Genomic DNA, 25,984 nt, shown 5'->3' on the forward strand with positions numbered 1-25,984 from the left:
GACAGGTTTTAGAGGGGAGCATTTGTGCAATTTATAAAGAAGTTTTTTTCATAGGTGAAAGGATTCACTTTCTGTTTCCACTTGCCATAAGATTTTACAATTTTTTTTAGCAGGGAGGTTTTCATGTGGATGTAGCTAAGGTTAGTGTTGGCACTTCTGTTAAGTCCTGTTGGCCCAGGAGTAAATTCCTGGAATAACCAAGAGTTGTACCTATAACATTTGTGAGCCATCACATTGGGTGGTAAGGAGCTTGTTGCTTTGCTTAAAGGAAACTATTGCTGAAGAGATGAAGTGAAACATTTTTTCTGGTCCTGAGCTATTTGTGTGATTCCTTGAAGGGATAATAGTATGGCTTAAAGAATGTAAACCTGTAATTTTTCCTTAAGGGAATCTTAAATGTTCAGCTTCTTGAGCTATTCAGGTGTTGAGTTTGGTTTTTTTTTTAAGCAACTGAGCATGTTGTTTTAGGAGAACTGAATTTGATAGTTAACACTCACAGTGAATACAGAAGGTAAACTTCTACTTTTGGCACATGCCTGCTTGGGAATTTGGGTTAGTAATAGCTAGGTTATGTCACAATTTGATAGTGGTGGTTGTCCCTTAAACAGGGGAGAGAGAACTGATCTATTCAAAAATTATCTAGTGTGGGATTTCTCTGTGGTGTTAAGGATTCTGCCCCACTCCACCACTTGAACTTCTGCTCAAGTGTATAATGAGAAGTGTATAATACACAGGCTTTGCTTTGAGGAAAGATTGATTGGTGGGAAGTGGTTGCTGCAAAGTTAAAAATGCTTAAATAGAATACATCTTGGGAAAAGATGCTCACAAGTTATTAATGGAGAACTGGCTTTATCATGGCATTCTTCCTGTTAATACATTCCATCATTAATTGTGAATCTTGTTTTTACATCTTTGTCAAATTTGTCTTAATTTCTTAAATTAGGTCTGTAGGCGGATACTTTTGTGTCAGGATAAAACAGTGACTTTGCATGATTCACTTTTTCCTTTTAAAACCAGTTTTATTAGAGATCTTAAATACTCTTCAAACTACTTGGATATGTAAAAATGTAGATGTGTATCCAGCAGAGCCTGCAAAGATGCAGCAGACTCTTGAGATATCTGGTTACAATTTTGGTAAATCTTTTCTGGTCTCTTGAGTTTCTGCTTTGGCCTGGTGGGAGCAGCTGCTCTGCAGGCAGGTCATACATGGGTCCATAAAATAGCCAAGTGGGATAGGTTGTATTATGGGTACCAGTTGTACTGCTCTTAACACAAGTTTCACTTGTTCACTTTCCTAGTGTTGAAAAAAGCATAAAATTACACATTTAAATCAATGGTATGGCCAGCATCTGATAACAGCAATGGCTGGGTTGCCAGATGAGGATGCGTCTAAATGCTTAGCTCAGGGTCAAGCAGATGCTTGCCTGGAGAGCTGAGCTTGGAACTCCTGCTACTCAACAAATTAGGTTTTCTTCCTCAAGCCTTAGGCTTCTATAAATACCACCTTGGCTGTTTTGTGGATGTGGGTAAATAGACCAGTTAGGAAATGAACTGATGCAGAAATACTCTAAAGGCTGGATCATTATCCTGGGAAAAAATTGTTGAACAATCCAACTGTCCTGTTGCAAATGGCTTCTGAAGCCTCTCAGTGCCCCATCCCCTGTCTGGGAGTTTGACCCATGGTGCTGCTGTAACTGTAGTTAGGCCAGAGATTGAGTGTTTTTTAGGATGGGTCTGTCTTGTAGGGAAGTTGTTTCTAACAGTCTTTCCTTGCTTTTCACTAGGGTCCGTTAAATAGTGAGTCTTCCAACCAGAGCTTGTGCAGCGTGGGCTCTCTGAGTGATAAAGAATTGGAGGTAAGCAGGCACAACTGCTCGGGTTGAAGGTGAACATGATCCATCTCAAAGCATGGAAGAAATTATGAGAGTCAGTGACAGTTGTCTTAGTTTGGAGAGTGAAAGGGACCAGGGAGGTATTTAGCTTGACCCTGCAGGCTTTCAGCTTCTCTGTGAAGTTCCTCCTCAAAGCTTCCCGCCATTCTAGGAAGGTTTTACCTAATCCCAATCACAGCATTCATAAAAGCTCAGCTTGGGAAACTGTTTTCAGCTCACTGGGCTACATTTTTGGATGCACATAAAAAGCCAGAGAGCATTAATGGAAAAGTTTGCCATGTCTATCAAAAAATGTGAGTTTGCCTAAGCCCATACAAAGGCAGAGCATTTTGTGCATTACTCTGTGGAAGTGTGGGGAGGTGAAAATTGATGCTTTATCCATGGTAAGTTTCACTTCTTTAGGATTAACTATTTCAAAATGCTCATCAAAGCAGCAAAATTAATTGTATTTGGATTTTTATTCTAAAATCTAAATCTAATTTTATTCTAAAATTCTGTGTTAGTAAACCAAAACCTCAGATTTAAGTGCATTTTCTTATGCATTTCTTATGAACTTCCCTCATAGTTACCAGGTAAGTTTTGGGTCATATTTCCCTCTATTATATGGCAGTACTAGTATGGGGGGCTTTTGGGAATGCAGTATCTTAAACTCCATAAAGTAAGTGTAGTTAATACTGAAAATCTGAGTATTCATTCTTTTAATTGTTTTTCTTTTTAATGTACTTCTGTGGAGAGATATAAATTGACCAAGCTGACGTATTCAAATCTCCCATTCCTTGCTTTTTCAGTCTGTAACAGATAATGTTATGTGTCATTTTTATTATGTAAGTACTTGAATGGAAAAACAACTTAAAGTGATTCTCATTAATGTGCTCACAGCTCCATGGAGGCTGTAATGGAGCCTGTGGTGTTACAGTCACGCCCACGCTTTTCAGGAGCCGCTCTTCACTACACACTGAGGAGGCAATGTCTCTGACTTTTGCACATAGAGGGGCTGGAGCAGCAAGTCTCTAGGTAGTTTTGGAGTTTTCAGTCCCCTCATTCTAAAAAAGTACCTTGCAGACACAATAACCACCTTTGTCTTAACATCCCCTCCATCCTCTTACCAAAACAACACTCTGTCTGTGAGTTCCCAGTTGGTAACATGGGGCTGTAGATGTCCAGCACCCCCTGGGAACACACAGCCAGGTTTAGATGCAACTTTATCCTTTTTATCCTGCTAAAGGAAGGAGATTGATTTCTGTGCTCAGTATGAGTAAGTCTTTTGGTAGAGATCTTTAAAGAGGGTACTTGAAATTTGGGTTTCCAAAGAGCATGAAACTTAGGTTTACCACCGACTCTCTGGCCATGGCTTTTCCTCCCCCAGCACTGTGTTTTCCACAGTGTTTTTCTCCCCACCCCCAGTTCAGTGGTGGCTGCTGTGATTGGACAACATACAGCTTGGGAATTATTTGGGGCAATATTAAAATTACAGTGGTAATGGGAATGACAAGACATCTCTTTCCAGCAACCTCAGTGAGCTGCTTCCAGCAGTGCTTCCCCATGTCTTCAGCAGGTTTGGCCACAGATGTGACCCTGCTGATGGGTCTCTTCCATTCTCGTGTTTAGGCTTGCTAGCCTCATACAGACAGATAGGCATGACACTTCTGGAGCCCTCAAGCCTATCAGCTGTGCTCTGTGTTGTGTCTGTGCATAAATAAATTGATTGTGCATAAATCCACTGATCAGCTGCCAATCAGGTTTCTGGGTGCTCACAGAAATGGCACATGCAACTGACCCATGACTTAAATGATTGCTGGTGAGGAGCAAATAGAAGTCTAGGTGAATTGCTTCATCTGTAACAGCTTTGTCTTGCTGCTGTCCTGGAATAGTTCTTGCAGCCATCTACAGTGGGCTTTGAGAAGAAGCATTGCCTGCAGGCAAAGTGAATTGGCTTAAGAGACTGTGATTGGACTGCAGATTTGGATGTCAGTACTTAAACATCTCATCATTATTCCCCTTGTACCAGTACTGCAATCACCTTGAAGGGGTTTACATAGGTTTTTATAAATGTTGAGCTTGCTCTGCTAACCCTGTAAGGTCACTGGCTTGCAGCAGCTAAAATAGAAAAAAAAAAAACTACTACCTTCTTGTTAACCACATTCTCTCCCTCCTGCAGCACATCTGTGAGAAGGTAGCAACTCTTTGAGAGCAGTTGTTTCTTTAAGTACTAGCAATAGAAAGAAATTAACCAGAGAAATGAAGTGGCCACTGGGGATATGGAACAGATCATTGTGTTTGGACATTTTCTTTAAATCTTGGAATAACTGCAGTAACGTTAATTTTGAAGTATTGTTTAACAGACTCCCGAGAAAAAGCAGAATGACCAGCGGAATAGGAAGAGGAAAGCAGAAGCCTACGAGACCAGTCAAGGTAATCCATGCTCTGACCCTGCCATGGGATTGCCGCTTGCTTGGTAACTTGGGCACAATGTGCACAGGCAGTGTCCTAGGAAACTAATGGTTTTTCTCAAGGGTGTGTCAGGCAGTTTATTATAAACTCCATGATGGTGTATTCTCTTCTGGGAGCCTTGTTACCCTTATTGGCAGGAAAGTACTTGGTTTATTTGCACAAACTCTTGCATTTTTATGGGACAGGCTGCCCAGAGGTTTCGTATTCTGCTCTGAAGTGCTGTGTTGCTACGTATACAGCAGCCAGACTTCAGAATACAGTCTGTATTGCTTTCCAAGACATGTGCCTGCCTTTTTGGAGTAAGTTTTCACCATGACAAATCAGGAACAAGCTGTGCCCAAGCAGGCAGTGCTGTCCTGAGTGGAAAACCTGGTGTGTTCAATCCAAGTTCACATTTTCTAGCAAATGGGCAGAGGGGTGGATTTTGAGTTCTTTCATTCTTAAACAAGAAATTAATGAGAATTGTGTTGACAGGACTGCTTTGATAATATGATAGTAAGAAAAAAGGACTAGGTTTTAATGAGCTGATGTTAAGACACTGCTAATTATCTCTCAAACTCTTACAGGAATGCTTATGAGAAATCTAATATGCAGTAATTTAGCTGAAGGCAGAGGAGTAAAAGTACCCTTTGTTCACTCTGTATCTTGAGGGAAATTTTGGAGAACCTATGCAACAGTCAAGACCTTTAGTATTTTCTAAGTACTTCAGCAAGTGCAAATGCAGTTTGATTGGATCTGACATGTTTGGAATTGAGAGTTAATTGAATTGTCCACTGTAGAGCCTCCCAAAAACAGCACAAGGGCTGTAACCATGGGGCGGGCTTTTGTTGTGCGGAATCTTTGTTGTGATAGGTGTTGCACTGAACAGGAAAAGGAGTGTCAAAATGTAGGAGATTTTTAGGATGGCATGGTAACTTCTTTAAAGTACAACTCTTATTTTAGTTCTTTGCTTTCCTTTTTAGGGAAAGGCACTCCTAGAGGACATAAAATTAGTGATTATTTTGAGGTAAGAATATTTTCATTGACAAATCTGCCTTAATTCACATTTTGCTAAATCTGTGGATAGAAATTTGTGATGTGACATGTTACTGATCTGTCATTGGGATCATGGATTGATGATGTCAACCTGATATGCTCAGATATGATTAGGCAGAGAATATGAAGAAATTTATTTTTAAATTAACAGTTAGTTGAATGGTTGATAGGGCATTTTTTTCTTTTAAGTGTAGGTTTGAAGTTGATTTCCATTGGAACCTGTATCTCAGTTGAGGATATCTCTAGGTTTGCAAACAATTTTTATAAGGATCCAGTGTTGCAAAAGAGCCCACCTGCACAATCCTGCTGATTGGAGTGGGGAGTTGTTTACAGGGTTCCCTCTTAAGAAAAACTTCCCATGGGAGGCTGGCGCCATAGGGGCCAAACCCCTCCCCAAAACAGTGATGAACATTCTAAAATCAGTATTCTTTTCGCACTGCATAATAGCTGAAGTTTTTCTAGGTCTGCACAATCCAGAGCTGTGGCTTTTTCTCTTAAGTTTGTTCTTTATTTTATGGAGTAACTTGGAGTCAGAAATTAAGTCCTTATTAGTGCTTACTTCTTTCCCATTTTTTTATGAGCAGTACACTCTAGGGGTTTCTTTACCAATTGGAGCAGTTCCCCATCTCCTTAGCTGTTGTGCCTCTTAACAGTGACTGGCACAGGTGCTTCAGTGGCAATGAACAGTACCTACCACTCCTGTGTTTCACATCAGACACATCTCCTCAGAGGGAATGGGCTTCCCAATTCCAGAGAGTAAATAACTGATCTATGGCCAAGCATGCAGGTTTATATCTTTTTGTGTTACAAAGGAAAACGTACTCTGTGAAAATACAAGTGTTTGTCTTAGGTACTTCCATTATTTTGGAAACTCTGTGAACTGTTAAGGTTTTCCTCTTAATTTATCTTCAGTTTATGTAAATTATTCCCTGAAGCCTATACAGCTTCATTTTTAAGGTGAATGTGTTTCTTCTGTCTGTGTTTAATTTGGTTAAATGTAGTATCTCTGTGGAAATCCTGATGATCAAATCTGTTTGTGTGCCCAGTTTGCTGGGGGCAGTGGTCCAGGAACTAGTCCCGGTAGAAGCGTGCCGCCCGTCGCCAGATCCTCTCCACAGCATTCCCTGTCCAACCCCTTGCCGGTGAGTGTTCTTGGGGACACAGTTGGTGGCCTGGCATCGGTTAACTTGGTGGCCATGCTTCAGACAAGTAATACAAGGTTCTGTCTCTTGGTGAGTGATTTGGCTTGTTCTCCATTTTAAATCTGAAACTGGGTTCTGAGAGCGAAGCCATGTCTAGAACTCTGAGACAGCAGCTAGTCCAGCCGCAGCTGTCATGAATATCTGAGCTTAAATTGTACAGGATGAATGTTTCTAATGTGCTGCCTGAGTACAGAGGGATGCCGGTCCTTAATAAAGGTGAAACTGACCTGTTAGTTACCCTTTATTCTATTGTAGCTCATGAACTCCGTGGATTTGGGAGTATGTTGTGTGTTTGTGCAGCACTATCAGGGCTATTCTGATTTTGATTGGACCCCTTGGGTATCTTGAACAATGTGCCCGCCATAATTATTTTGGGAAGACCTTTTACTTCTGTTTGTGTGCACATGACTTGCAAGGGGCATTAGCAAAAGATTCCAGAGACGTGTGTATGTGCCCAGCTGGTGCTGGTTTTTGGCATGTAATTCCACTTTTCGTGCAGCATTTCTGTGAGGTCTGGATGTGAAGAAGTAACACGTGTTTTTAAACCATTTTCGAACAGAGCAGATAAAAAAAATTGTTGCAACTAGCAAAGCAGTATTCAGAGGCTCTGTTGCCTGGGCTTTAGTATTGTCCATTGGCTGGACCCCTGTTTAAAAATTTTCAGCATTTATTGAGTGTCACAAAAGACTGGAGACGTTGTGGGAAAGGTTGGTATTCCCAAAACCAAATGCAAAGTCTTTAGTGATTACATTATTCTGCAGAGACCTTTGCTGTATGTACTGAACTAAACCCCAACACTAAACACTGCTCAGAATTCCATTTGTTGATAGATTTCAGAAGCTTTATAATGCTGCTTGAAGGTAGAGCTTCATGTACACTTCTAGATACTTTTTAATGTTTCTAAAAATTAAAATAGATCTTATTAATTGAATGGGCTTTCATAAATCTCTTTAAAGAGAAGTTAATGAAAAAATAGCACCTCTGAATGTTGCAGCTGTATGAGGGATTACGGACAATTCTTTATTCCGGCATATTAGATAACCCATAATGGAACAAGTGGATTCTTCCTTTGGTTTTCTTCTATGCTTGTATGTGTCGAGTAGGTAAAAGTTGAACAGAGTGTTTCTGATGAATATTGATGTCGCATTTAGTTTCAGCCAGGCCATTTTGTCTCTCTCCTTACACAGGTGGTTATCTGCTGTTCTTTGCCTTGCAGCTAAACCTGTGATGTTTGCTTATTCATAACACTATTCTGGGCCTTTGCAGGATCTGTCCTCTTCTTACAAACTGAATGTCAATGCTTTGATCTAATCCCCAAAAAAATGTGGGGTTGAGTGAAAATTGGAGGACGCTGCATCTTACCCCGAGTCTTACCCATTGAAGGTGTTAGTAATGATCTTGGAAGGAAGCAGAGTGTTAAAATGTCTTTCACATGATACAAACCTCCTCCTGATCTGAATTTATCTGTGCTGTACTGGAAAATTTCTGCAATCAGAACTTGCAGAGAAATTGTAATGGCCTCAGGGTGTAACTACTTCTCTTCAAATCTCTTGGCTGACTTGAATTGCCTCACTTCTCATTTGATTAGAATGATCAGCAGGTCTTAGACTCTTGTGAGGCCACTCTCAGGCACAAGCATTCTTTTGGGGAAGGAAGCACCCTCTTGGAATTGGTAATGTTAGCCAGAAAACAGGTTGCAATTTAGGTTTTTAAGAAAAACTGAAGCCTGACTTGACTCTTTGCTCTCTCTGAGGCATTTGCCTGGCCTGGAGTTACAGCTTGGAAGGACTTGCATGATTATTACCTGGATTGCCAAGTTTTAGTAGTGATGGTGTGGCTTTGGAAGCCAGGACATTGAGATGCTGTGTGCTGTGATGATATAGCACAGATGATTCTTCTTGTTAAACTCAGTTCCTCTACCACAGTTGAAAAACTAATCTACTACAGGACAAAGGAGCTGGCCCTTAAGAGATGTAATGGACCTCTAAAGGATTTTGGAAATGAATTAGTACTTCACTTACCTTGCAGGAGATGTGCCCCAGCTGTAATGATAGAAGTGAGCATACCCTGATGTCTGGGTCCTAGACATGGTTAGGTTGCTACCATTTAGCACTTCTGACTCAGTTTACTTTGCCAGAATAGCAGCGTATCATGAAATTGGCTGTTTGAAAATGAGTCCTTAAGAAACATAAAAAGTTATTGTGAATGCAGTGACCACAATCCCAATGTAGATTTTTGGACCTGTAATCTGTTTTGCTCCACTGACTCTGAAGCACATGTATTTGCAAAGGAAGAGGATGTGTTAACCGACAAGGAAATCTGTGCTGTGTGTTCATTTGTTAGGGTTTTTTTCAATTGTTAACTTCATTTCCTTGTTGGTGTCTGCTATTGGAACAATGACTGCAGGAGTCCTGTGTGAGTTACCAGATCCTCACCATGCTGCCTGCTCATTCCTGAGCTGCTGCTTCACTGACAACAGTTTTGGCAGAGTCGGAGAATCACTTCTTTTAATTAAAAAAAAAAAAAAAAAAGTAGTTCATTGTCTGTTTTTTGACTGTGTTGCAGCGGCGAGTGGAGCAGCCGCTGTATGGGGTAGACGGCAGCGCAGCCAAGGAGCCGCAGGAGGAACACTCTGCTCTGCCAACGCTGATGTCGGTGATGCTGGCGAAGCAGCGGCTAGAGAATGAGCAGCTGGCACAGAGGGGAGGTGGCCTGTGTTTTACTTTTGTCTCGGTGAGCAGCTCTGAAAAGATTTGAATCCTAAGGCATGTGTCTAGTTAAGGGATGGGGAATTTGAAGTTTTTCTGCCCAAGTGCAGCCTTGTTTTTGCTGACCCCAGTCTGTCACCTTCTGGTAAGTTCATTTTCCTTGTGAAGAGTTCTAGGTCCCAGGCTTTGCTTATTTAATAAAATGGCATGAGTTTTAAGTTAACAGCTCAAAATCTTGCCTAGATCAAAGTGATGTCATCTGAGGGATAATGTGATAGATGCAGAAAAGCAAAAGATTGAACTATAGTCTTGTTGTGAGAAGTGTTTGGATTAGCCTTGCTTAATCTCAGCTGCTGTGAATTATATCAGGCTTTTAAAAGCTTTGTCCTCAGCAGGTTGGACCAGGCTTCTTGGAAGAAACCGACTGCTTTTATTGAGCTGTATCTCTTAAGCATCCTTAAACCAGAGCATGAAAGTGTGGTGCAGGCCAGACTGCAGCTCCAGTATGGAGATTAATGTATCTGCACGGGCACTGGTGGTCATGCTGAGGGACATGTAACAATACACAACTTTCTTTTACAGGCCCAGCAAGGCAGCCCATCTTCTACCGGATCAGGGAACACTGAGCATTCCTGCACCTCCCAAAAACAGATTTCCATCCAGCACAGACAGTCACAGGTATAGCTCACTAGACAACAAAGCTCTTGGATGTGAGGTTGAAGCTTGATGCAGCTTGTCTTCTGTGCTAGAGGGTGCTGCTGGTAGTGGACATGATTTTTCCAGTGAGAAGAGCCAGTATTCCCAACTCCATCTGTAACTACTGAATGAAGTTAATTGCTCTGAGCTTTGTTCCTCATCCTGTAAAGAAGGTTTTCAGTTGCTGCTGCTGGAGTTTGTCCAATCTGCTACTGAGGCTTTTCTTTGTCAGTGCTGTGAGCCGTTTGTCAGCTGTGTGTGATTGCGCTTGGGAGAGGAACACCTCAGCTCTGTCTGTTTCTGCTCTGTTGTATCCTCACTGTTCTTCCTCTCTCTGGAAGTGAAGGTGAGAAGGAAACCTGAGTGATATTTGTGAATGGCACTGGGTCTGTTCAGGCACTGGGTCATGGGTGCATCACATTGCTTACAGTACAGATCACCACAGTCTTGCTGGCAGCTCTTTGACCTCTGCAGAGGCCACTCATGGAATAGTTGTCCTGTCAAGGTGGAACATGGTGTATTCCTGAAGGTGCTTCCCAGCAACTTCACTGACATGGAGTTAAGAAGAGGAGTAGCTCTTCTGACTGCACTTGCTATCTTTTGAGATTCTTTTAGCTGTGTTGTCTTCTGTTGCTTACAAGGGTGCCCAGCTTTATCTGCAGTGCACCTGGTTTATCTCTTCTCCAATCCTGCTTTTAGTCTTCTTTGGATTTTCATCTCAGATCTCTCTGTGTCTTCCCTTGAGCAATTTTTAAACTATCATTTCCTCACACTAGTCTCTGTCAGAGATTATTTTGTTGCTGGGAAGGTCCATTCTCGATTAACCCTGCAGGTGGTACAAGTTCTCTGTTCAAGGACAGCAATCTCCCCTCTGGGGGTACTCACTTGCTTAAGTCTGGGCTCTTATTTTGCCACTAGGGTCGCATTTTGTTGTCTGTATTGTTAAAATGTTGTTTTGGGAAGATCCCTGTTTCCTGACAGTGCATGGAGAGGTCTGTGTGTGCGAATAATGCCACAACTCAAGAATCTGCCTGAGATTATGTCACTCTTTGCTGTCCCAACACCCATGCTTAAAAGAGTGGTCCCACCTGGAGGAAAAAACAAAAAGTTTTTATTTTCTTCTGTGCTTAACACGCCCACAAGGTCTGTGTTCTTACCAAGACATTATCTGAACAATCTTTCTTCCAGTGTTCAGCTTCATGATATTCCCCAGAGGTCTAGGTGGGGCATATATGTGCAGGAAAGAATCTAGGAAGATGTTTGGTGATGTGATGAGCTCTTGTACAGATTCTTGGTTTTTCCCTCCCAGGCCTGTTAGGAGTTGATAGAGTTAAAAAATAGATACACTTCAGTGATTCCCAGCTTGAATCACTTGTGGCAGTGCCAGAAACAAATCAGCATGATTTCCTTGGTGGTTTCAGTTAGTGCTAGGGCCTGAGTGCTCTGAGGTGATTTGGGGTGAAGTCACATGTAAGGGTTTGTATCTTGACTTCATCTGACACGGGGCAAGTATGTCTCTGCCCTTGCCTAGGTGAAATAACAGTTACTGAAGAAACTTTTTGCTGTTTGGCCACCAGCTGTACCAGGTTCTCCACAGACATCCTGCATGGTGCCTCCCATGGCAAAGCTTTTCCTGCAGGCAAGGAAGCATGCACCAAGTTGAGTCAGAGGTGAGGTGACCTGCCCAGGCCGCCTCTTTGTCTCTTGGGATTTTAGACCCATCTTGCTTGATGTGCCACGCTGTCAGGAGCTCTGTTTGAGCTTTTCCATGCTTGGGCATATGTTGAGAAGTAACAGTCAGCCAGGTTTGTCTCTTACTCCATGGTGTTGGCTTCCAGGCAAGCTTGAAATATGGACAATAGTTATATAAGAACTCCACAGGTAAGCCTCTGCAATCTCTACTCGGAAATGGAATAGATGCCTGCCAGCCACTACTGTGAAATCTGTGTGTACAATCCTGGAGAGTTTCCTCTGTGTTGACTTGGCTGGTTTAGATTCTGTGTTCAGTTACATACTGACTCCTTCCCCTTTGCCGCCCTTTAAGTGGAGTGCTGAATCTGAAATATTCAAAGAATATAGCGTGTGTCTCCTGTTCTTAGGTATAACTCTCACTAGACTGCTTCACTGAAGGTATTTGAGATGTTTTGCATCCCATAAAACTTTCCAGATAGTTTTCACTCAAGAGCTATAAAGCTCCTGTCCCCAGTTGGTACTAATACATCAGTTTATCAGAAACAAAAGCTTGTGCCCAATATTCTTGTTGTCAGTCTGTTACAATATTTTAAGATGAATACCTGTGTTTTCTATCAGGACCACTTTACAGCCTGCAGGTGTTGTCTTTGTCTGCTGGTGGTTGTGTGTGCTCATGAAAGATCATAAAGTTGATACTCCTGCTAAGGACTGGGATTTGGTCTGGGGTTTTTTCCTTAAGCCTTTTTTCTGTGTAAGCTCTCCTGCATAGAGACCACCAAAGAGTATGCAAAACTCAGCTATAAATGTAAAATTCACAGGACACAGAGGATATTTTAGGCTGTTGAGAGTTACCAGTTTGTGCTCTTCAGAGCTCTGTGCTGGCTGACTGTACCTCCTGTGCTGGAGGAGCCCACCATGCAACAACAAAATGAATAATGGAGAACATTCTTCCCCTGAATGTCAGGATGCAGGGGATCAGTTCTTCTGAGACTCAGCAGGGGTTACACTGAGACTTTAGTGCTGACTATTTGAAACATTATCCATTTGTCTTAAACATGGTTTATGGTGATTTTTCCCTACAGTCTGACCTCACAATGGAAAAAATATCTGCACTAGAAAACAGTAAGAACTCTGACTTGGAGAAGAAGGAGGGGAGGATAGATGACTTATTAAGAGTAAGTATTTAAAGTGGGACAACTCTTCTGAATGCTGCTATTTAAAGGTACTTAAAATGCTTGTGCCAGCCAGGCTGCAGAGCAGGGGCTTGTATACCAGGTGTAGAACCAGCACTTGCAAGGTAAAACAAATCCAATGATCCCTTACCAGCAGGATAATTGTCTGGCTTGTGGACACTGTTTGGGCCTGCTTGAACCTAAGCAGTATCTGGTTGTACAGTGCAGAGTTGTTGTAGCTCAATGGTTTGTGTCCTCATCAGTGCTGGCCTCCCTTTGATCTGTTGCACGCTTGTGTATTTTGCTGGTTAACCTAACAGGTTTCTCTGCAGAATTCACAGAATCATGGAATCATTAAGGTTGGAAAAGACTTTGAAAATCACCAAGTCCAACCATCAGTATAGTACCAGCAGCATGTTCTCACAAAACCATGTCCTCAAGTGCCACATCTGCACGTTTTTTGAACATTTCCAGGGATGGTGACTCCCTTTTCCCTCCACCCAGTTACTCCCCTCTTCTAAGTCTTGAGGAGCTGACTCTGTCTTCTGTTTGTCAGCATGTTCACCAGCTTCTCAGTAGCCTGGGAAGTCTTGTTTGGAAATGCTCATTGAGAAGAATCAGAGACGTGTATAGAGATGAGAATATCCTTTGGCAAAACCAAAAAAATAAAGTCCTTGACCCATTAGTATTCTTCAGTAAAAGATAAATACCTTCAAATCAAATCTTGTTTTAATGGAGGAGTTCTAATTGACTTAGCTTTCACCAACTGGGAGAGAGGCAGCTCTTGTAAAGTGTTGAAAAGCATTAGAAAGCACATTAAAGGGAGTAGAGGGAAGGCTTTGTGTGTGGCTGGTCTCAGCACCTGAAGGAGCTCAGTCAAGCTCATTGGAGACATGGGGCACATGGGCTTGTGGGAAACAATCCGTGAAGCAGGAAATAGTTGGAGGGATTTTTAGTTACTATTTTTGCTTTTACAAGACTGTTAGTTGGAAGGGAAATGGTTACATTTAACTCTGTTAATGAAAGTGGTTGCACATACAGTCCTGCTGCCTGCTGTGGTGGTGTGAACCAGCAGCTGCCACTGGGAGCAGTCTGTGTAGAAGGGCTGATGGAAAGTGACTCAAACAAGAATTTATGTGAAAATACAGAGTTCCCCCATCCTTTTACTCTGCCAGTATTGTGGCTAAAGTGGGAGGATAGTCCAGCAATGACTAAGCTATTTTGAGACTTTGTAGCTGTGGCAAGGTCTTAAATGCTTAATGAAAAAGCAAAATTAAAATACTTCTGCATGTCTTCAGTCTATTTGTACTTTAGTTCCTTATGTGTAAACCAGGATGACAGAACTTCCCTGTTCTAGAGGGGTGTTAAGGTGTGAGTGAGTTAAAAATTTAAGAGTTTATCTTGGATGTTTTGCTAAGCAAAACCTGTTCTTTTATCCTGCTGGTTTGGTGCCTTTAATCTGATCCCCATGGCTCACTGGAGAAACTTTTTCTTACATGATGCATAGTTTGGCTCTTCTGAGTGGTTTGAAGTCACAGGCTTTGTTCTCTGTTCACTTTTAGGCCAACTGTGATTTGAGACGGCAGATAGACGAGCAGCAAAAGATGCTGGAGAAGTACAAGGAGCGGTTGAATCGATGTGTAACGATGAGCAAGAAGCTTCTTATAGAAAAGGTGAGCAGAGGACATCTCTGCAGCCACAGTTCATGTCCTTGAAAACATCTCTGTCTTCTTAGCAGTAAAAACCTGCTCCTGTTGCTTCAATGATAGAAGATAACTGGAATTCTGTCTTGAATTACTTCTTTGCAAACAGGAATGTAATCCAAAGACTGAAGCGGTTCACAATGTTCAGATTTGGTCACTTTCCACAGTGGCAGTGTGATCTCTTGCTTAAATGAAAGAGCTCTAAATGCAGCAGGCATTGCTTGATTTGGAAGCCCGTACACTTGAAAAGCAATGTTGTGCAGCTCTGGGAATGCAGGAGCATATCCCATTGTGCAGTGGAATTGTAGATACGCTCTGGGACATGGGCAGGTGATTTAGACCTTTCAAATGGCAAAGTTGGAGATTGTTGCTTTGTGTAACACTGAAAACAACACACTGGGGACATTGCCAGGTTCACCAACATGCAGCCTGATTCATTACGGAAAGATTTCCAGCTTTCCTGATGGTTGAACAGTGTGTGGGGGTTTGTTTGCTCTTTCATCTGTCGGCCAGTTATACCTATTGTTTGTGGGTACTGGATGGGCGAACTACTCAGGTACTGGCTGGGACATGCCGTCTGTTTGAATTGATTTTGTCACAGAGCTGATTGTTCTTGGCTGAGCAGGGCTCCCCTCTCCAGAGTGGTGACCTAGTTGAGATTGTGTCACTTCTGGAGGTGTACAAGACAAGGACTGAGCTGGCTGATCACTGTATCTTAGTCTTGGTAGTGATTCAAGGTACATTTTGTTTCTTCATCTCCTGAATAAGGGTCTGGTGAGAGCTGGGCCTGCAGTCTGTCTTGGCTACTGATACAAAGAGACAGTTTTAATCCTACTGCCAGGCTGATCTCAGCTGATCATAGGATGGGTGAGCTGCCCAGGCAGTCATCAGGAGGGAAGAGTGAGGCTGAAATGTCATGATGGAGGTGAACAAATGCCTGCCAGACCAGTGTGAAGCACCAGCAATAATTTGGTCAGTGATATTCAGCTGGGTTTCAGATAATCAGAACTGAAATAATAGAAAGTGGAAGGAATTGGTGGTGATTTAAAATGCAGCACAGCCCTTGGCTAGTAATTTATGGCTTGTATTTTTACGTGGCTTTATTTTGCTTTCAGTCAAAGCAGGAGAAGATGGCATGCCGAGATAAGAGCATGCAGGATCGACTGAGGCTGGGGCACTTCACCACGGTGCGGCACGGCGCATCCTTCACCGAGCAGTGGACAGATGGCTATGCCTTCCAGAACCTTATCAAGTGAGGACAAACAGGATTGTCTTTAACTTCAGAGGCAGAAATGGAAAACAACCCTAGCAGTTGTGTGTGATGTCTTGCACGTCAGAATGTGAGAATGACTGATGCTTGGAAGGATCAGATAGGAACTCCTGACAATGGGGAGCTTTTTCTCACTGAAGTGAGAAATCCATTTCCACTGAAACTTCCAGAGACTTGAACTGGAATGAAATGGTTTGAGTTGGCCTCTGGGGCAACTGTTATTACCTGTCAGGAATCCTCAGTGCACCTACCTGGCTGTGTAGTGCTTGGGGTGGAGGGGTGGACCAAAATCTCATATTGTGAGTCAGTCAATTTGATTTGCATCCTTGCATATATTAGTCATAGAAGGCTAATTAGCTTGCACTTTTTCTTTTTTTTCTTTTCCCCCTTTAGTAGAAAGTATAGAAGCTTAAAACAGAAAATCCATACTATTTAACTTGTTTTGCCTTCTGGTAACAGTGATCAAAGGGGCTGCAGAAACTTGGAAATGAAGATCAGAGACCCTTTATGCAGGATGTTAATGGAAATATCCAGTCAATTCCCACCTAGACCTTTAAGTAGGACTTGGCAAATTAATTGCACTAGAGAGTTATGTGTGATCCTTTAAAATCACACCACTTCTCTAGGCTGATAGGGAGGTGCAGCTCTTGTTAGGCACAGATTAAGGACTTTATAGTTCTTCCTTTGTTTATGCTGGAAATCATGGAAAAAATACTTCTGGAATACTTACCTGCAGTCTCAGTCCCTTTTGAAAAGCAAATAGGTAAGCAAATGCTTAGGTCATTTAGACTTGAAATTTCAAGAGTGCTTTTGTCACTGTAAAATGTTTGAGATAGTCTTTTCATCATGGAGGAGAGACAGTTCCTTAGTGAAATTGGGAATGATGTTGGTTATATTCCAGAGAATTTAGGACAACTTAACTGTACTTTTGAAGTGTAAGGATACTTTCTCAGACAGTGCCAGACTTCAAGAATAGTTTTAACAGGAAAATCTGAGATTTTGAACAGAGGCTTTTAGGAAAAACTGTGTGGAAACTTAGTGACTTGCCATGGATTCTAGGTTTCCATGGGGTTAGCAAGTGCTTTGGATGTCCTCTGCACGAATTAAACCTTTTGTTTACTGGAAGATATCTGTGAGCCAGGAAAAGAATCCCGTTTTACGTCAAATTACCTTTAAAATTCTGACTCATCATATTTGGCACATTTCCCTTTTCTGTACAAAAATATTTGGTTACAAATTTTACAAGTGCAACTGATTTGAAATTCATGGGTCCAATCTGGTAAGAACAGATGCTGAAGACAACCAACTGCACATCCTTAGTTATCTGTCATGTTTTTTTCCCTCTCTGCTTTTCAGGCAACAGGAAAGGATAAATTCCCAGCGGGAAGAAATAGAAAGACAACGAAAAATGTTAGCAAAGCGTAAGCCACCCGCGATGGGCCAGACGCCTCCAGCAAGCACTGAGCAGAAGCAGCGCAAGAGCAAGACCAATGGAGCAGAAAATGAAACGTAGGTTCTGTGGCCTTCTTGGTGCATGACAAAGCCACGTGCTTTGATTAGAGCGCAAAATATCTCCTGGGAAATAGAATCTTGCCCTTGCCTCCAGGCTTCACTCCATCAATGAATGTTGCGGAATTAGCCTGGCCTTCAGCAACATCTTGCTTCAGTTCTAAATAGTTTTCATTGAAGTAAAATAAGCATCATTGCTGAGTCCAGACTTTGTATGAGCTTAACTTTATTTTTTTATGAGTCTAGTAATTTTTTCAGTATTCTGTTGTGGTCAGGTTTGAAAAGTGGGCTCTGACTTTAGTGTTGTAAGTTCAGAATTGATATCAGTATCAGGGTATACATGGTGATTTTCTTTAAGGAAAACAAAATTGTACACATTTAGAAGCCTTGATTTCTGTATATTTACTGTGGAGAATTCAGAGTTTTGAAACAATTCGTTTGGGATGCTGAAGCAATAAGATGCTCTCTATAGAGACAGTGCATTGAGCATTGGCCTGTTTTCCAAAACAGTTCTTCACACATAGGCAACTCAGGGAAATGGTGGAAGTACTACTCTTCTCATGTTTTGGTTTTTTTTCCCTGCCTCTTTTGAAATTACTGATGCTCTAAGAGACTTGATAGTCTTCTAGAGTAAAGCTGGGGCTTGAAAGAACTTTAGAACATTATTTTTTCAGAAGCTTTTGTGAGTTGGAAATACATTGTCATAGACTTAGCCCTGCCTTCTCCTAGTTCCCTTTATAGACGTCATTTTATTGCTGTAGGCTAATATCGTAACCCTCATTGACACTTTTCATTTTTCATTATTAAATCTCCTGGGCTTGACTTGACCTCAAAGTTCCAGAAGCCCTTTGAATTCTTGGTCTTAATCTTTAAAAGGACACGTGAAGCAAAAGCTCCCACTGCCTTCACAGTCTCAGGAGAGATGGCACAAGGCTATGTGAATCCTGATATTCAGGGTGCCCTAAGCTCCAGGGCTGTGCCCCCAGAGTGGGATACAGGTGCTTGCAGATCAGGTGGGTTGTGTTGGAGAGAACTGTGTGCTTTCTGCAAATAACTAAGTTGGTTGGAGACATTTCCTCCTCATTCTGGCCAAGGGAGCCTGAAAAGAACTAAGTAAAATTTTAAAGTCATCCTTTTTATTGCCAGGTTTGAGCTGGGAGGAGCAAATGGAATGTCTGTACTTGGATATTTTGAAATATTGCTATTCACTGGGGTAACCTTTCGCTTCCAAAGGGCAGGATGAGCTTTCCCTGTTTTTGTGGGCTTCTTTTTCTCCAGCAGTCTGGTGCAGCTGTAGCGTGGCTTGTTCTGGAGACAGGGCAGCACAGGTCCTCGTGAATCCTGGTCATGTCTGTGATGCTTCTGCTTGTGCTGTGAGCCTGCCTTGGCATAATCCAGCTTTTCTGTGCTCTGTTAGGAAGCCTCTTGGGCTCCCAAGGCTTTTTCTCTGTTTCTTACTGGTTTATCATTCTTCACTGATATGTTTTAGGATGATATTTTTATGGTTTAGAAAAGCTTCTTGTCATGTACTTGATAAAAACTGCTTGCCAGGGTAATGATATGGTTCATGTGGAGTGTTGTAGCTTATGTGAAAACACTGGGGTTTTTGCAAGTCAGTTGTAGCAACTGGACTGACTGATTACTTGCTTAATCATTAGTTATCCAGTAAGTGTATCAGGAACAAAATTTTATGACCTCTGGAGGGAGGCTTTTCATTGTGGAACTCTTACAGAGGCTGATTTTTAGGCAATTTAAATATAAATGTTTCTAAAAGTTGAATGAGAAGCAGACAGCCAAGTTCCTTTTTGATTTTTGGTTCCTCTGTGGTTTATGGCTGCTGCTGTGTCTTAAAAAGAAGAGGAAGATCCTGTGATGCAAATTTAAACACAAGCTCTCCCAAAATGAGTTTTCTAGCCTGTGAATGAGAAAAGAGTTTTCATTCAGGAAGATTATTCCACTGGGGCTGGTCGAGATTCACTACGGCAGCCTTCAGCTGTGCTAGAGGTAAATAGGGTGTTTCTAGCATGTTTCTGTGAAACAGGTCAGTGTTTGTCTCAGAGCCCCTTGATTTTTGTGATGGTTGCTGGGACAGACAGCTATTTTGGGCATTGTTAGCCTGCTGGTGCTCGTTACATCTCTGCCCTAATGAGTCGGCTGATGGTGTTTGTTATTTGTGCACAAACATATGTGCAGACCTTGTTGCTGGTTTATTCAGTTTACTGTTTTTTCCTTACACAGCAACAGCAACCAAAGAATCACAGAATCACAAAGACCTAAACACTTGGGACGGTCTTTTAGATTATCTGAATCTAATTAAAATTCATGCTGTGTGTGTGAGTTAGAATCATGGAATCACAGAATATCCTGAGTTGGAGGGGACTCCCAAGGATCCTCAAGTCCAGCTCAGCACTGTCAGCAGTTTTACAAGAAATGAGACAACATTGACAGTCTTTGGTACTGGCTTTGTTTTTTATGTATCTTTTATTTGTAATAAGCAGTTCCTTCTGCTCAAGATTCTTTCATAGGGAGCCTGGCTTATGAGTTTTTCCTTAAATTTATCAGGTAATAATTGCTTTAGGCCTTGTTTCAAGTACCTGGACTCTCTGCATTATCAACAGAGGGAAGCTGGGACATTTCAAGCTGAGCACTTGAGCTCAATGCTCTCACCTCTCAATTTACTGAGTTAGGTCTCCCTGCACAACCATGGGACTCGGTCCCCCCTTGAAAGAAGCTGAGATGTTGATGCTCTAGAGGCCTCCTACACTAACCTTGTATTGTGTACTGTGTACTGTGTAGAGCATAATTGGTGTTGCAGAAATCCTCCTGGGATATGCTTTGAACTCACTTTAGGTTTAGAAGAAGTTATTTGTATGCTGTCACACGCAGGTCTTGTTTACAGAGTGAACAGATGCAGTTGATAAGCATGTCATAGCTTTATGTTCACATATGATGCTTTTACCAAATTCCTTGTTGGTAGTAATGAGATGGATAATATAGTGATAAATTTTTCTAGTCCTAAAGACCTCAGCGTGTCATTGCATTTCACTAGTGATGGGCTCTGTCACTGTTTTAGTGTAAGGCTTTGCTTTGTCCTACATAGCATGCTTGACATGGAAAAGAGGTCAAAAACATTATGAAACTTCTTTTGGCCTCCCTCCTAGAGCAGAAATTTTGCACATAATTTACTATCATTAAAATAGGGATTATTCCCCTTATCCCATTGCTTCTCCTAACTACATGTGAGGCCGAAAATATGATAAAGTAAATTTCCAAAGGTTCCCCTGGAAGCCACTTGGCAGAACCTGAAACAGGAAAAAGTTCTGAATCCCAGGTCATTGCTCTGTTCACAGTGGCTGTGTGGGCAGGTGTGCTTCTAGTCTCAGAGTGAATAGCTGGATTGAATTATCCAGCTTTTATTATAAAGAAAAATTTGAAAATGAGTCAGTAAAGCAAGCTTTACATGGAAAAATAAGATGTGGGATATTTGGGCTTCACTTTTCTATGTTTAGATTATGGTTTAGCTGTCTTGTTTGAAAGTCAGTCAGTAGCCTATATAGGTGTTATTAGGGACTTGAATTTGAAATTAATGGATATTGTTGAGATTTAAGGTTTTGTACTCCTTTAGACTGATTATTAAAAAATATAGGTTGCAGAGTTTATCTAAAAATTTTTGTGCTGGCTGTTGATGTACTCTGGGGAGTTGTTACTTCCACTGGCAATGTGCATTCTGTGGATTGTTCACTTCATGACGTTTGGAAACCTAATGTGTTGTTTTCCTTTTTCATGCAGGTTAACATTAGCAGAATACCATGAACAGGAGGAAATCTTCAAACTCCGACTAGGTCATCTTAAAAAGGTAAGAACTAGTTGCAGCAAAGGCTTTTTGTGCAGTATTCTGTGAGCAAGAACATTTCTCTGCAGAGGTCACTACTCATTTGATAGTCAAGAGGGTTTTGCACTTGATTAGCCAGAATTTTGTAATAATTTTTTTGGGGCGGTGATATTCACAGAAGATGCTCTTTGCTTCAATAAATAGCTTTCTCTGTCCTTACAATTAGGATTTCATGCAGAAATTCTACTTTTTTGATACATCTTCTGTCACTGTGACCTGTCTGGTGGTGGACTCTGAATGTATATAACCTGAGGGAACAGTAAGGAATGGACCAAGGGAAGAAAATTATAAAAACACAACAAGAAAATGCAAGTCATTGACTCATACAGTTCTTTGCAATATTGACTAACCAGTGTTATCACTCCAATAAAATCTCTTGGGCTGTTGCAAACCAGTCCTGTTCAGGTAGTGGTAGTGAACATTTGTTCTCAAATACCTCGGCCTCAGTAGAAACTGTACCTGCAGGTGAGGTTATATTTAGATAAGCTGTTGGTTACCTTGAAAGTGATTGCAGTGACCTATAAATAAGTTTTCTGGAACACTTCAACAGATGAAATACTGGGAAAAAAAAAGTAAATGTCTTCTGCCATTTCCTGGTTAGTTGTGATCTTAGCTAAGGTCAAGGAGTTTTCTTTAGGAAATGAACCAAGGAAGAAGTAAATGTCTTGCTGAAGTGCCTCTTCCTTTCTCAGATGGTGCTTGAGCTCTGCATTTAGGGTTTTTTTCCTGTAACCTTGACACACAAGCTGAATGCAAGGCCTCATTAATGTGTCTGTACTCCTTGTTATTTTCTGTGGAAGGGAAAGTTACTGCATGCCCAGAATCTGCTGGCAGCCTGCCCATTTTACTTTATTGACCTGTGAACAAAGAGATGTGACACAGGCAAGAGAATGCTGCTGGCATGCTGGCTCTACAGGTCCTGTATTGCTCTAACTGCAGGTCCATCTATGCTGGCATAGCATTGCCATCCTGGAATGGAGGAATCCATTTGGAAATGGACCTTAATAGAAAATGAAGTAATGTGTTGGGATCGTGGCATTGTCTGAAGCTGTGCTTATCCTTCTCCACTTTTGGAAACTGGCTCATTCTTTTTGTCTAAAAATAGAACCAGTTGGAAAGGGAAGGAGCGGAGTCACAACACAGATGGGTAACAGTGTCCCCTGAGTCACGTACACAAATTGTATTGCTCAGGGAGCAGGTTTGAATTGAGGTTTGCAGCCCTGGCCAGAGTGATGTGAATTCTCATGTCATTTTTGAGGGCACCAGATCTTCCAGCTAGACAAACACTTTGTCAGAACTTCCACATGGCATTGAGGAGCACTTGGACTGTTTGAGCAGCTACCACTAGCAGAATATAATGTCATTCTCTCACACTTCCCATCCTGTCCACATTCTGCCCCATCCCATATGTCATCATGACATCCCTGCTCTAACTGCTGAGGGCTGTCATCTTTCTCTTGTCCCACCAGAACTGAAATTCCTTCAGAAACAGCTGCATGGCACTTATTTGGGGAAAGAGCAAGACCACAGCAACAAGTCTTCTTAATTACAGAAAATATTATAAACAAGGAGGTGTAAAGATGTGTCTCCTCCTGTCTGTGCAGGTGGAACAGACCTGCCCAGTCAGTTTCCATTCCTGTTACTTGCCACATGACTGCAAATTGACTCTGACCATCTCTCTGATCTCCCAGACATGTTTTATGCCAATAACCTCTTCAAAATTGCATTTGTGTTTCCGTAAGTCAGGTGGAGACACTACCTGCAGTACCTTACAGAGTGCTGTGTTTTCCTTTTGGTTTATCCTTGTGCAGGAAGAAGCTGAAATCCAGGCAGAACTGGAACGACTAGAGAGGGTTAGAAATCTGCACATCAGGGAATTGAAAAGGATACACAATGAAGATAATTCACAGTAAGCACATGGGATTCAGGGATAAGAACTTGAAGTAATTTTTTATTTGTTCTTTTCATAACGAGAAACAATATTTTCATAATCTCTTACTTAATCCTTTTAAAATTGATTTTATAACTCAGTAGTCACTTGATTGTGGGGTGGTACAGGTATAGCTTGAAGTTCATGTAAGACAGGCTTCCACATTCATCATGGTACCCTTGAATAGTCTTTCATTAGTGCTGAGTGATCAAATAGCATCAAATTTATCAGTCATTAACACAATTATATTTCTCTGTCTGAAAGTGAAAACATCATTTCTTAGCTGTGCAGTAGCTGTAATTTATTGTGCAGAGGAGGTCATTATTTCTGTCTTCTTAAACTGTGTCTTTCTTACCAGATTTAAAGACCATCCAACGCTAAATGATAGATATTTGTTGCTACATCTTCTGGGTAGAGGTGGCTTCAGTGAAGTATATAAGGTAACCTGGAAATGGCAATCTGGTGTAATCTGGATCTGCAGGAAGCAGAGTTTTTATACTTGTTTTCTCAATGCTGTACAAGTTATGGAGGGAAGAAAGGAGTACAAAGCTCATGGTGCATCTGGCTTGTATTAGACATCCGAGTTGAGATTTTCAGGTGCTCGCCTTGTCCTCAGGGGTCAAATTTCCTTGAAATGAGTGTCAAAAAGTATTGCACCAAGTCTTTATTTTTTGTTAGGACAGAGAAGCAAGGCACTTGTTTCTTCAGATGCTACGCACAAATACCTGCAGTGGCTAAGCCTTACTGAGATGGCACAGCAAGACTGATCATCTCTGTAAATAAGTGAAAATAGCTCCAATAATAAGAGCAAAGCCTGTACTTCCTGGGGGTATAAGGCTGTTGTGCCTCTTTTTCTTGGGCCTTCATTTTACCCTCTGAAATAGCGGACTGGGGGCAGTGTGTGTGTGTGTGTTTGTGTGTGTGTGTAGTTTTGGGAATTCCTTAGAGCTGAGAATTCCTGGTGTCAACACTCTTAACAGCCAAGACCTGGGATACTTTGGTGCTTGTTATTTGACTATTACACTTAGAGCTACTCCACTTCTCAGTATTCCCCATTTGTACTCATAAATTTGGAATTCATGTTGAATTTGGCTAGAATGGAAATAATTGTGCCAGTGCAAATATTGGAAACTTCATAGTGCTTTATTGTTTTGATGCAGCACAAGAATAGGAACCTAAACTAAGAGGACTAGACTGCTCAGATGGGGGCGGGGGGGGGGGGGAAGTGTGAGCTGTGTCTAAGTACTTTGAACTGCTTTGCTGACTAAGCAGAAAGTTTTGGCTCCACAGATGAAAGCAAGAAGGAATGAGTGTTTCCTACCTGCCTGCTTTTAAGAGTTGTAACTGTTATTAAAACAAAGAAGTGCTTAGCCCTTCTTCTTGGCCAATCTATTAAGCATTAGGAATTAAGTAGACAACTTTTGACATGAACACACATTATGCCTGTTTGCTTACCACAGCATTTTGTCCTGACCTGGAAATCATTATATTATTGTTGCTGCCCTCAGGCAAGGTAGAAGATTTCTGCATTGCTCCGTGAGTGCATTTTCAGAGGTCCGTTCTTTAAGGACTCTTTAAATAATAAAGAAGTGGAGGGAAGGATAAAGCACAGGATCACACAGCTCTGCTAAATTCTTCAATTCTCCAGCTTTTATATATGCTGAAACATTGTGCTTTAAGTTGGAGAGCTGAGCTACCAGTTTGAAACAAAGCATCGAAAAATCTTCTGTATTTTGAGGGTTGTTTTTTATTAATTCAAGTGTAGAAAATGAATTTTGGACTCAGGAGAATCATAGCAGGATCTTTGCCAGGATAAAAACTGTCTATATTTTGGTAATTTGGTCTTTCTGGTCCTTTTGTAGCTCTGGTAGTAAAATGCCAAAATCAATGCAGTGTGAGTTAGATCCCATGGGGAAGGTCAGATCAAATTGCAGAATATTCAGTTGTTTTCAAAGTTGCTTGAATTCATTAGTGCAGCTTATCAAATCAAAATATGGGTTTGCTTTTCCCTCACTTTTTTAATGCTAATTTCCTGTGTGGGGATATTGGTTTGTTAGAGCTTGTCTGCTTTTGCAGTATTAACTTGAGCCTGTGATTCCTACTGATTTTCAGCTCTTCTCTCTGCAGGCATTTGATTTAACAGAACAGAGATATGTAGCTGTGAAAATACATCAGTTAAATAAAAACTGGAGGGATGAGAAGAAAGAAAACTATCACAAGTAAGTGAATTTGTAAAGCAGCCAGCAATGTTCCCAATTCCTCCTGCATTTGGTTATCCAGTGCCTGTGAACAGGCTGCCAGGTTTTTTCCTATCTTTGCTACATTTCAAAAGCCACTTTCTATGCCAGTAGCTACTTGGAAAAATTCTGGTCAGATTAGAAATGTTTTAAATGTCTGCATATGTGCACAAAGTTGTGTATAAGCCCTGTGCCTCTGCATTTTAAAGCATCAGTGCTCTCTGAGAAAAGTGCTGAAGTGGCTTCTCTCTGAAATGTTCAAGCAGTTTCGTGGGAAATAGTTTTTCTTCCCGATCTTTCAGGAACACATCTGCATTGTGCTCTCTGGAGCCTTCCCTTTGTTTCCTTGAATAAGTGATCATAATTGTGGCTTTCCACTACCTGAAGGGAGCCTGCAAGAAAGAGGGCCTGGAGTGACAGGACAAGGGAAGAATGGCTTCAGCCTGAAAAATAGCAGGGTTAAATGAAATTAATTTCTTCTTAGGAAGAAATTCTTTACTGGAAGCCTTTTGCTGTTGGTAGCTCTTGCTCCCTAATGCCATGGGTTAGACAGCTCTGCAGAGTGACAGCCAGGCTTTCTCCAAGATAAAGCTGT

General features: G+C 41.5%; 1 protein-coding gene across 8 annotated transcripts in view; it reads left to right on the forward strand.

Annotated features, from left to right (window-relative positions):
• The window catches only part of TLK2 (tousled like kinase 2), a 41,999-nt gene that overhangs the window by 9,005 nt on the left and 7,010 nt on the right, over positions 1 to 25,984 (forward strand). For 6 of the 8 annotated variants that reach the window (XM_084222123.1, XM_084222126.1, XM_084222125.1 and 3 more), the window contains 14 exons: positions 1,785 to 1,856; positions 4,235 to 4,304; positions 5,306 to 5,349; positions 6,425 to 6,520; positions 9,146 to 9,313; positions 9,871 to 9,966; positions 12,759 to 12,851; positions 14,411 to 14,521; positions 15,667 to 15,803; positions 17,178 to 17,330; positions 21,120 to 21,186; positions 23,034 to 23,131; positions 23,511 to 23,592; positions 25,280 to 25,371. In XM_084222123.1, coding sequence (XP_084078249.1) covers positions 1,785 to 1,856; positions 4,235 to 4,304; positions 5,306 to 5,349; positions 6,425 to 6,520; positions 9,146 to 9,313; positions 9,871 to 9,966; positions 12,759 to 12,851; positions 14,411 to 14,521; positions 15,667 to 15,803; positions 17,178 to 17,330; positions 21,120 to 21,186; positions 23,034 to 23,131; positions 23,511 to 23,592; positions 25,280 to 25,371 — 1,379 coding nt within the window. The remainder of the gene's footprint in view (positions 1 to 1,784; positions 1,857 to 4,234; positions 4,305 to 5,305; positions 5,350 to 6,424; positions 6,521 to 9,145; positions 9,314 to 9,870; positions 9,967 to 12,758; positions 12,852 to 14,410; positions 14,522 to 15,666; positions 15,804 to 17,177; positions 17,331 to 21,119; positions 21,187 to 23,033; positions 23,132 to 23,510; positions 23,593 to 25,279; positions 25,372 to 25,984) is intronic. The other 2 variants (XM_084222129.1, XM_084222130.1) reach the window with 2 other exon arrangements.

Source organism: Fringilla coelebs (assembly GCF_963513975.1).
Source record: "Fringilla coelebs genome assembly, chromosome: 27".
In the NCBI taxonomy this organism is placed as follows: Eukaryota; Metazoa; Chordata; class Aves; order Passeriformes; family Fringillidae; genus Fringilla; species Fringilla coelebs.